The sequence below is a fragment of the Hippocampus comes genome, unplaced genomic scaffold, assembly GCF_001891065.2.
Source record: "Hippocampus comes isolate QL1 unplaced genomic scaffold, H_comes_QL1_v1.1 scaffold353, whole genome shotgun sequence".
In the NCBI taxonomy this organism is placed as follows: domain Eukaryota; kingdom Metazoa; phylum Chordata; class Actinopteri; order Syngnathiformes; family Syngnathidae; genus Hippocampus; species Hippocampus comes.
The window spans coordinates 136,265-148,117 of NW_017804981.1; the positions used below are offsets into that span (position 1 = coordinate 136,265).

General features: G+C 41.6%; 1 protein-coding gene across 9 annotated transcripts; it reads right to left on the reverse strand.

The window, feature by feature from the left end:
• Positions 1–60: 60 nt before the first annotated feature.
• Positions 61–9,207, reverse strand: LOC109529849 (poly(U)-binding-splicing factor PUF60). 9 transcript variants are annotated; one of them, XM_019893375.1, is made up of 12 exons: positions 9,107–9,207; positions 8,516–8,608; positions 7,823–7,918; positions 7,641–7,730; positions 7,045–7,095; positions 6,017–6,178; positions 5,810–5,902; positions 3,704–3,917; positions 3,389–3,621; positions 2,253–2,367; positions 1,417–1,679; positions 61–574 (listed from the first exon to the last, which is right to left on the reverse strand). In XM_019893375.1, exons 3-12 carry the CDS (start codon positions 7,904–7,906, stop codon positions 275–277), a joined length of 1,605 nt encoding a protein of 534 aa, XP_019748934.1. In that variant the 5' UTR covers positions 7,907–7,918; positions 8,516–8,608; positions 9,107–9,207; the 3' UTR covers positions 61–274. The 9 variants fall into 9 exon arrangements, with proteins under 9 accessions (XP_019748934.1, XP_019748925.1, XP_019748919.1 ...); XM_019893366.1 differs by having other exon boundaries at positions 8,512–8,608; XM_019893360.1 differs by having other exon boundaries at positions 9,038–9,168.
• Between the last annotated feature and the right edge of the window lie 2,646 nt (positions 9,208–11,853).

Below are 11,853 nucleotides of genomic sequence, written 5' to 3' on the forward strand. Positions count from 1 at the left end.
GATTTCTTTAAAAAAAAAAAAATGTCAATGAGCCCCCACCCCAAAAAAAACAAAACAAAATGAATATATTTGTTTGTTTAATTGAGTCTGGGTTACAAAAATGTGAAACTTGCACCACGGAGGAGTCTTCACAGCTAACAAAGCCAAACAAACTCCCAATGGGGCCTCATTAATTAACAGCTATTCTTCCTAAAAAAAAAAAAAAAAAAAAGGAAAAAAAAAAAGAAATTACAGAGCCAGTAAGGGGAATGAGGGGTACGAGTGTGGAAGCGGTTCACGCGGACAGATCGCTGCTGTTGAAGCGGTCTTGGTCGTAGACCTCGGCGACCACCTTGCGTCCGCCGAACCAGCGGTCGTTGAGTGCCTGGATAGCTTTGTTCATCTCCGATGCCATGGAGAACTCCACAAAGATCTTGACGATGATGTCAGCGTCCTCCTCCTCGCCCTGCTTCTCCTGGTAGATGATGACGCGGTTGACCGAGCCGAACTTGCCGCACTCTTCCGTCACTTCGCCTTCCAAGGCGTCGTCTATGTCCTCAGGGCCAACCATGTTGCGCAGGACCATTACTGTGGACTGCAATTTGGGGAGAGAGAAATCAATAAATAAAACACAGATGAGGGGATTTATTTAATTCGAGATTAATAACTAGAGAATGCAATATAAGTAATCATGGCATGTGAAGTGGTAATTAATTGGATTGTTGAAATATGACGAGTTGGAATGGTTTGAATCTATTTCATACTTGTTTATTTTTCATTTCACATTTTGAGTTTGGGCGAATATTTTACATTTGTTTTCCAACATTTTGCTACACTAATCTTATATTTTGCTAATTTCTCCATTGTGAGACAAATTATCTTATTTGACACGAATCTGTATACTTTGATCAAAATTCTCTTTAACGCACACTCCATTGTGAAATATGGACATTTTCAAAATTTTTTTTGACATTTGTTTATTTTGTCTCGTCATAGCTAACATTTTTCGTTTTAGTATAATATTTTGCATTATATTCTCACTTTTTTTCTTTGTAGTTGTGCCATCTATTTTTGTCCTTTTGTACCATAAATTTTGGTGTTTCTTTTTGTCTATTTTTGCATGATTGGACATTTTATGTTCTTTAAATGTAATGATTTTTCAAATATATTTATTTTACATTGATTTGTTTATATACCTATTTTTAATTACTTTTGAAATGTATACTTTTTAAATATTTGTATTTTTTTAGTCCAATATTTTTTAGTTCAACTTTTTTTTTGGGGGGGAGGGTCAAACATATTTTACTATTTAAATTGTATGTTCTTTACACTTTTGTATCTTTCATCACATCTTCCTGTTTTTTTAAAATTCAACCTAAAATTCATTTCTTGCTATTCATCCTTTGGCTGCCGAGTCAAACGGCGGCGTTTTGTTACCTCTGACTTTCGAAGCAGCTTCTGCATGACCATGTGTCTGGCACTGCTGCCCGAGATGCTCATGTGCTCCTGGTCGCTCAGCATCTCCTGGCCCGTGCCGTCCTGGAGCGCCTCCTCTTTCTCCTCCTTCTTCTCCTGCAGCTGGCCGGCGGCGGCGGCCGCCGCCAGCACCTGACTGGAGAGGACGGGTGGCGACGCTAGCACAGGGTTCACCAGGCCCACCTGGGGGAGCACTGGGATGGGGGGACGCACAGGAGTCACTCCTGCAAGGGAAGCGCCAGAAGGAAAATAGGTAACTTCAACGTTTCGTTAAGATTTGGTCTGTATTTGTGTGTGCATTTTGGTCATATAAAGTTCCAATCAAGTCTAATTCTGTAACCATTAGCTATTCAGCTACTTCAAATATTTTACTGTGCCGTCAATTACATATGTACACTTTCTGTGTTCAATTTTTTTAAAAATGTGTTTTTCTGATATTTTTGCTTTTAATCATTTGGGAATTTCAATTGATGCACGCAAATGGAATAAAGTGACAAGAGAAGTGAAGTTAGCACCAAACGTAAAAACTTAGCTTCCCCCCACCTCCATCTTTAGTTCTTCCAATCATTTAAAATCAACTTCACTGTCAGTAATTTTAGAAAGCTATTTTTTTTAAATCTCTTTACACTGAAATTGCTTTCAATGTATTGTTTGTCAACACGTTTCATTGTTGTCAATGCACGTTCTTTTAACCTTGGTGGGCTACTTTTGAATGAATTCCAACAAAGCTTTATGATACTTGCAATTTCAGCCCCAGAGTTTCGAAGACCGCAGACGTGTACAATCGACGCCCTCACCTGTGATGACGCCGGGCGCCTGCGCGGCCATAACGGCCTGCGGTATTCCCATCTGCTGACTAAGAAGCTGGGGCGCAGCTAACGCCCCCAGGACTGACGCGCCAGCTACGGCCTCCTTGAGAGAGGGGGTGCCCGAGACATTAGGTAAGGGAAACACACAAGAACACAGCACAGAGGCAGCACAGTCAACAATCAACACAGTGTGACCACATGGACAGCTCAGCGCCCCTTGACAGGAAGGCGGGCTTCATCTTCGAAATTATTCAAGCGACGGTAAGAAATTCTGGTTAATCAAAAGTAACTCGTGCTTACTCTGAGAAGACTCTTAGCGCGCACGCCCTAAGAGTGAATGGGAGGAGCGTCGTCACGCTACTCTAAGAACGGGGAACAATCATTCAATTTTTCCTTTTGAATGTACAGTGTTCCCCTGCAACTCGCATCTCTTGGCAGCCACGTTTAAAAAAACTAATCTGATTGTTGATGTTTTTTTTTATAACATTTCAAAACCAGCCTCTGCTGCTTGTTTAGTGAGGCACCACCACAAGGGGTCAGCCAACCATAAGGCGGGGGGGGGGAACGCATGTTTAAGTCATCATTAAGTCAGCCAAGTGATATTTTCATACTATCATTTATTTTAAACTGATACTTTGTTGTAAAGTTTCATGTTGTGTTAAAGAGATGCTTTCGCTAGGCCGATTAAAAACTGCGACGAATAATTGGGTTTATAATAGTGAGCAAATCTCATCATTTTGCGTGCAAACTCCGTTATTCGCTGCTTTTGTGTTCAGGCCCAAGGCTTGTATAGTAAACAGGTCATGCTTTGGCATCACCCTTACGCCACGAAACTACATCGAAGTCAGTTGAGGAGCTTCATGTACTGCTTTGCCATCTATTTGCCATTCAATGGTCCTGCTGTTAGTTTTTTGTTTTAGAATTTGCTATTGTATTTTTTAAATTCTTGAAACAAAATTAGAGTCGCACCCAATTTCATATTTTGAATTTTCACTCAATCCCTATCCGCCACAAATAACTTGGGGAACACTGTACCGCATTCAAAACGGACCCCCGACTAAACTGGCCTTCTCCCAGTCACCTCAAATCAAAGCAAAGTGGCCATCAGTTATTTTTATATTTACCTGGAAGGCCATTAAATCCCTTTGGAAGGGATTCATACTTGCCTGGGCCGTAATCTTGGCAGTGGCCGCCGCTGCAGCCACTGCCGCCGCCGGTGGCAGACCACCGGGGGTGGTGGGGGTAAGCATGGGCATGGGTGGGGTGACCGCCTTGCCCACCCGCAGGTACTGACCCCCCAGGTCAAAGAGATTCATTGAAGACACGGCGTCCACGGCCGACTGAGGCTTTTCATACTCTGCAAGTCAACACATTGTAGTTAGAAGGCAAGGAGGGCGGGGATACGGACCGACGCCCCCCCAACACAGCTCCCGGCTCACCAATGAAGCCGAAGCCTCTGTGCCGTCCGGAGGTGGGGTCTCGGGCTAATGTACATGATTTGATCCTCCCGAAAGCCTCAAAGACACTTTTGATGTCGTCGTCCGACAGGTCGGGGTGCACCGAGGCCACATAGATGCGATTAAAAGCGCGCGCTTCCTCTGCCAGCTGGTCAATGATGGGTTGCGCCTGACCGATGTTACTTGGCCGCCCAACCTATAGCACAGATCATACCAGCAGGGCTACTTAACAGGGGAAGGGTTGCTATGGGGAAACCGAGGGCACACTCCGAATCCCTGACCTCAATTCACTGCAGCTGGCTCATCTGACACTCCATCTTGTGGAATGCGCTTGTCTCCAAGTCCATTACAATGGCACCTTGACTTATAAGTTTGTCGCCATAAACTCATTCACTCCCAAAGACGTTTTTAAACGTCTTTTCAGACTTGGTCCAGCATTGGCTGGTACTGAATGAGTTTAATATATTACATGTCTTTAACAAAACAGCCTCTAGTGTGTAAAAATAAGAACATGAAGATTGCTTTTGACATTGTAATTTCTGTGTGCATGGTGGCGGGCAGTCATAACTGGCCTTGTGAGCAGTGGTGTGAGATATGGATCAAAATCTGTATCCCCGTAATCATAAATATAGAGAGGAGAGTGATAGACAGTCAGACTCTAGTTATACTGTATGTGTGCCTTGAAAGGGTCTGGTCAAGTGAGTGACATCATGGACATGGCCAGTGAGTCTGGATGCAAGCCTGTCGGCTGAAGTTTTGACCGACTGGAGGTCATAGAGAGTGTATTCATTTTGTCTTTGTGTGCTTGACTGTGTGTTCTGTGCAGTAAAGAGTTGAAACTGCAATTGTGGCTCTTTTTTACTTGACCAACACCTTGAAAAAGTCTTAAATTAGGGAATTCATAAGTCAAGGTACCACTGTACTTTCATCCTTAAATCAGGGGTGGTGAATCTTTAGTCTGTTTTTTTGTTGGGTACGACGAAATGTGTGAAAAAAATACGACGCACCGTGAAGAACCTTTTGAGGATTTTCATCATCCATTTACTTTTAAATCAGTATTTTTTTTGTTGTTCTTAGAACGGCACGACGGGTCGAATCAAATGCTTTTGTAGTTTCCCCACCCCTGCCTTCAAAGCTCTTCACTTGAAATGACTCAAGATATTGTTCAACTACTTAGTAATACTAACATGATCTCTGAATAACTACTCTCTCTGTCTCTGTCCTGTCTTCTTTTTATTACGTATCACGAGCATCTAGACGGGACTGGGATCTGTACTACAGATGGGGCGGCCAAGCAACACCAACCAGGCGCAGCCCATCATCGGCACAACGTAGCAACAGAGCGATGCAGCGTGCCGCTGGGAAACGCACTGTGAGTGGTCACGAGGAACACGCCTTGATACAAGTGTGGAAGCAACACATTCGACACACTCAACACACACGCACGCACACACGCACGCAAATCACACAGCCACGCACCTGGAAGTCAAAGACAGACAAGGCAAAAGACAAAAATTAGTGGTTTTGTGTTGAGATGACGACAGCAATTTTTTTTAAAAGAGCTATTCGATAAACAAGAAGTACATTTTGCTTTAATCAAAATGAGATTGTACAGTGGAACCTCATTTTTCCACCACGTAAAATTTCGAGAGCCGCATTTTCGGTACGCTCTACAAATTGTCCGGTAACTATATTTACTAAGCAGAGTGCCATTGTATTTGACAGTTCAAACAATAGAGCTAAATTTAACCTTTTAGAACTGTTTGTTTTTATACATTTAATCAAGTACATTTTTAATTAATCATATTTGGGGGGTTTTCCTGAATTTAACAGGACTGTTAATAGTTACCTTGTGCATACTGTCACAGTGGCTTATAACAATATCTAACTGAAAATTAAAGTTTGTGACCAACATTTGGGCCGACGTCGACTATGAAAAACTTCTGTGAACAAAAGACGTGGATCTTCAGTGCTTGCTGCTGTGGCACTTTGGTTAAGAAGATGGAAATGGAACGGGTTGGGACTTTAGAGGTTCCACTGCATCTGACTCGACTTACCATTAGCATGAAAAGAGTCCAGACTGCTCACCTTAATGTTGCGCCCACCCAACATGACGGAATTCATCTGCTCCAGAGCCAGCTGGGCAGCCTCTGGCACGTCGTACTCCACAAAGGCAAAACCCTGCGCGGTCCACCAGAAGCAACATGAAACCCGACCACACACTTTTTTTTTTAATCCCCCTCCGTGATTTTTTTTTTTTTTTTTTTTTTTTTGTGAGCAAGACGACTCACTTACCTTGTGCTTCATTGTCACCGAGTCCCAAGACATGTCAATGCTCTTGATGGGGCCGAAAGGAGCAAAGGCCTGTCTAATGGTGTCCTCACCAAGCTCATAGTAAATGGAGCCCACGTACACCCGGCACATGATGGCGAGAGCACGCTGCCGCTGAGCTGCCACCTGCCGACCAGGAAAAAAAGACCACGCGTTAGTACTGGAACCAAAAGGGACAAGGGGAAGAATATGCACACGCACACACAAACGGGAAATAATAAATGTGTATTTTTCTACTGTGCTTTGGTTTCCCAAAAGTAGCCTGAGGCCAATTCAAAGTTAGGGGATAGAGGGGCGGGCGGTCTGAAGATAATGAGATACGGTAATCAAAAAAGGACAGACCGTAGTGGAAGACGTCTTATTATGTACATATACAAGAGTTATCAAATGACTTATGGAGGCAGAGAAAATATTGAAGTGATTGACATGCACAGCCCTCACAAACATTTGGCTTCAGAAACTGACCTGTAGTCCAGGGATGCAAGTAAGGTTCAAAAACAAAAAACAAAACAAAACAAAAAAACCCTTATCGTGGACTTCATATGAAATCCAAACAAAATCTTGAGGAAAGCATCAGACCGGGGTCTTAATTTAAAAACTAAGAATCTATCGTGTTTTCCATCACCCAGGAAACAAGAGCTTATGACGTGCCTTCTGGCTCTCGTTGACATCCCGCAAACGGGACAACGGCTAACCATCTGTTATCCCATGCGAGGATGGTGATAGAAACCGCTTCTAGACCTTTGAAAGCAAAAGATCTTTAGCTTTCGTTCCAAAAGCTAAAAAACAGAAAAGCCCCACCGTGACTTCACTTAGCAGTTATGGAAGTGTCTCTCAAAGCTTTTGTCAATTCACTTACGGCAGCTACACTAGAAGGACGCTAACAAAATAGTCATTCTTTGCTTAGATATATGCAGGGATTGATGCCAAATCAACAGTCCTTTTTTTCCCATTGGGAATGCGCACAGAAAAAAATTTAATAATCTATTGACCGATTGTAAAGGTGAGAGAGGATCTCCAAAGCCCATAGTCACTGCTGCCATCTGAAAGACAGTAAAGACGAAAAAGGTGCTGAAAAGTAGGTTAGATATCCCTTAGCTTTTTTTGATTTTTCTTTTAACTTTTCAACAAAAAGAAAAAAAGAAAAAAAAGCTATTAAACCTAGACAGACAAATGTGCTTGTGCCTAATCTATGAGCAGACTCTTCCACAAAACAATATACAGTTTGGCGACTTGCCTCCTCCATTTTAAATGACAAAAATCAGCACAATTAGCAAACAAGCTTCCTTTGAGCAGAACACAGTAAACACTTTAAAAACCAACGCCTTCGTGGGGACTTCCGCCACCTGAAAAAGAACACAAAAGGCAAAAAGCAGGAAACGCTCTACACATGCGTTTTTTTCACTGCATGGTGGAGAAGAGGGAAAAAAAAAAGCATCCAAATTTGGTCTTTATTTAATTAATGAAACAAGAGATAGTCGAATAAGAGAAACGTCTAATAAATTAAGAGCTTGCGCAGCCGATATTTTAATTTGTTTTGTCGTCGAGGAAAAACGTAACGCGCAAAGAAATAAAATGTACATCTCACCTGCAGATTAGTGAGCTGCTGTTGCTGATGGGCAATGGTCTGCTTCACCAACACACTCTTAATGCTCTGCTCCATGGCATACTTCTTTGCCTATCACACGGGAATAAAATGAAAGTCAATCCTCCAAATCTTTCATTTTAAAATGACTGGTCAAAATAAGGGTAGCTCAATTAATTCTTTACCCGCTGCAGCGCCTCCTGCTGCTCCGGGGTGAGCGGCGGCAGGCCAAGCTTAGAGCCTGTGCCCTGTCCATTCTCCATCGTCATAACGTCACCTCCCTGTAAGAAATTTAAATCAATAAAATTTCAAAAGAACTTGATGATAAACATATTTTTCAGATGACTAATATATTTACTACATATTTTTATTGCGAGGTGTATTTAGAAAATACATATTCAACTGAAATCTGATTAAAATCAAGTAGTGATTTTTTCAATAATTATACTCAATATTTAATTTGCAAAAATCAAGTTTAAAATAAAAACAAATCCGTTTTTTTTTTTTGCCTCTCTACCGTTATATTTATTCCTAACCACACATTTTCAAAACTTACACAGTGTTGGTTCATTCTCATCTTTTGAACATTTCCTGCTGAGGTGCATGTGGACAATTTTAAGTCAAACAATGGGTGTACACGATTAACGGATTATCAAAAATGATTAATTTGATAATCGATTAGTTGTCAAATAGCAGATTATCTGTTACATCTCTAGTGTCGTTTAAATGAATGCATCTTACTTTATACACAGGTGCCTAAATCTGTACATTGTATGCACTGCTAGGTTTGGCCTGAACGATAAATGCAATTTAACGAGGCGTTTGAAGGCATCGACAGGAAATTAATGAGGATTTGTTAGAATTGTGGCCTTACCTACCAAACCCGTCTAGCGTTGGCTCCACCAAACTGAGGAAGAAAAGCCCCGAGGGGGGTGGGGGGTGATGGGGAAGCTTCAACGACTCAACAAATTCTAAAAGGGTGAGGGGTAAAAAAAAAAATTTAGACAACAGAAAGGAAGAAAGCGGCGCCTCGTCGAAATTACGACCCAAAAATAAAATGTAGTGTGCGTTAACGTTAGCGCGGTGCTAACGCTGGTCTTCATTCAAAGCATGGGATACAAAATGGGCAAAATGCTCACACTTAGCTGAACGATACTCAGTCCAAGATCGTTGAGGATGTTAAACAATGTGCACAAACTGTAAATATGACGTAAAAACGATAAAATGGCCAGGACAACATTTAGGCCCAGATTCGGATGGCTCCCATTGATGTTAGCTTATTAGCAACCGCTAGCAATTCATCACAATGGCGCGCAAAGCAAAGCGCATTTCTTGCCCGCTGAAAAAAAACACAGCATCCCTACAGATACAACAACTCGACAGAAAGAGAGTATTCGCACTTGTTAAACGACGTCCGCTTGAGTAGAAATGTGATTAACAGACGAAGTTTGTCGACGACAAAGAATTACCGCAGTCTCCGTGAGCGCCATGAAGCACACCTCCCTGGAGATGGAGAGGCCCTCGCTCAGGAACGATCGCGAGACTTGGAGGAGTTGCCATACAATCTCGCGATAGGATAACCCTAGTGACGTAAAGGAGCGAAAGTCGTGCGGAGCGACACACGCGCACACAAAATTGAATTTATTAAACATATATGACACACAAAATACATCTTTGACTTCCTTTCTTCCTCCCTGTTTTTACTCTCTTTACTTCCACCTTTTCCTTGCTGACTCTTTCCTTTGTTGCTGCCTTCCTGTCTTTCCCGTTTGTCCTCTTTCGTACCTTCCTTCCTTCAGACCCTTTTTTCAGGTCATCTTGTATCATTATAAACTCTTCATGTTTTTATATTATTCTTACATCCTTAATTCTATTCTTCCTTTGTCGTTTTCTGCCGTTGTTCCTACCTTCCCTCTTTCTGCCTTCCTTCCCGTCAGACCTGCTTTTCTCCCTGGGACTCTTTTACCTTCCAAACCTCTTCAGTTGTCTCATGGTGGCTTTTCTTTCTTCCATCACAGCCGTATTTTCTATTCCTGCGTCCTTTACAGCCTTCATATATAAATAATAGACTTGATCAGTATGTCACAAGTTTATTTATTTAACTGCCAATGCTACAATATATTACAAATGCTTAAGTAGAGCACATCCAAAGGCAAGTTTCATTCAACAGCCTTGACTGATAAGACCAATATGAATGTTTTTTTTTAATCATTACTGTATCATGTATGCAAACATTCACAATCACTCCCCACCTCCCTCGAACTGAACTGTTATTGACAAAGGCAATATGCAAAGTTTTGAATGCTTGCAGGCTTTTTTTTTTAAGACATGCAGCCTACAAGATGGTAGAAGAGCAAGAGTGGCACTCTTTCACATGGGAGTAGGAGCCACAATAAACTCTTTACCTAAAAGCCACATAGAAATATACTCCACAGCCTGTATGGAAGGTAAATATCCGGGAAGATTCTGTACTCCCGTCCGCAGAGATAAGCAAAAGTAAAACTCAAAGCAGTCACTATACAGCAGTCTGTTATTAAAATGGGAATTTACAGAACAAAGACAAAACAAGTGAAGACAATTTACAAACAATGTAGAATTGTAATTGGAAAAAAATATCTACTCAAAATATTATTGCTGGAAGCAAAAACATTGAATTTACAATACTTGACATGTCTATCGCATGTTACGTTTTCGTGTCAACATTCTACAGGAATCACAATCAAAATTAAAATTGGACGGGTCTCCGCAATGTGTTTTTTTTTTTCACTTTGACATCTACATTAGGTTCAGATTGGATCTTATCTGTGTGGATTTTCTTGTATGAGCCCTGCAAGTGGCCCAAAATGTCTGACCTCTTGTTCAATTTTGGCCATGGGTCCTTGAAACCTTATTGTGCACCCAGCTATGATAGAAATGTCCACCAAATTTCGTGCTGAGGGTGAAACTGGTGGTAGGGGCAGATTTTTTTTTTTTTAATGCCCCTTTCCTTCCAACTTTGCCAGGCCCCTTCCACGTCAAATGTAATCCAAAATGGCCGCCTCAAACCAAAATGGACAACTTCCTGTTTGATTTCAGGCATGGGTCCATGAGACTTTTTCGTATGTTCTGTTACAATAGACACGTCCAGCTAATTGGTTGTTAACAACTCATGTCGGGGGCTATTTTTTTTCTAACTTTCCAGTGGGGGTCACTACTGAATGAATTTTGAGGGGATGTTTTTAGCACACTGAAAAAACATACATATTCACCAGTACACACACACACACACACACGCACGCACGCACGCACACACACACACACACACACACACACACACACACACACACACACACACACACACACACACACACACACACACACACATAAATTGACTTTGGGCATGTTAAGGCCGTTGAAAAGAAACAGCGATTATAAGAGGGGCCCTAATAATAAATGTTATGCATATATTAGCAGTATTGTACTAATTGCTATGACTATCGGAAACAAAAACAAAAATAGAAATGTTGACAGATTATTACTTCTCGCCGACATGACAAACTCGATGGGGCAACAGAAAAATAAACCAAGAGTTACATTGGTGACAAAAAAAAAAAATCACAATTATTTGGATTAAGCCGACTGCATGATTTTAAGTAAGAAGTCAAAAACGATATTTACATCCAACGCACACGAACCAAGAGTCAAGTAGAAGTTCATTTGCACATTCGTATCAGGGGCAGAGCTCGTAGCAACTGACAGCAAAAGGTAATGCTTTTCCACCATCTTGTGGCATCTCTTGGCAATTTTTCGACCTTTTTAACTGGGCTGTCAATGATTCCTGGATGAGGTGGGGACCAGTGCACTGATGCTAAATGACCTCTTCTATCAGTCATTGAGATACACTTCAATCCAATCCCAATTAGCCTGAACTCCATTTTGTGTTTTCTTGCCGTATCAGGCACTTTGCAGCAAGTCTTTGGCACTCGGAACATTTGGAGTGAGGAGGGGGCGGGAAAGCCCTTAAGAGAACCGCAGGCTAAAAAGAGAGGCCGTGGGAACAAGTAGAAGGAAGCGCAGTGTGAGAATTATTAGAGAGCCCGAATGACAACCTTGTGCGTTGCTTCTAAGTAATAAATAAGTCCACAGTGAATGAGTTTTAACAGTGCAAGATGGATGGAGTACTTAATTTAAAAAAAAAAAAAAAAAAAAAAAAAAGAATAATGGCCGGTCATGATGG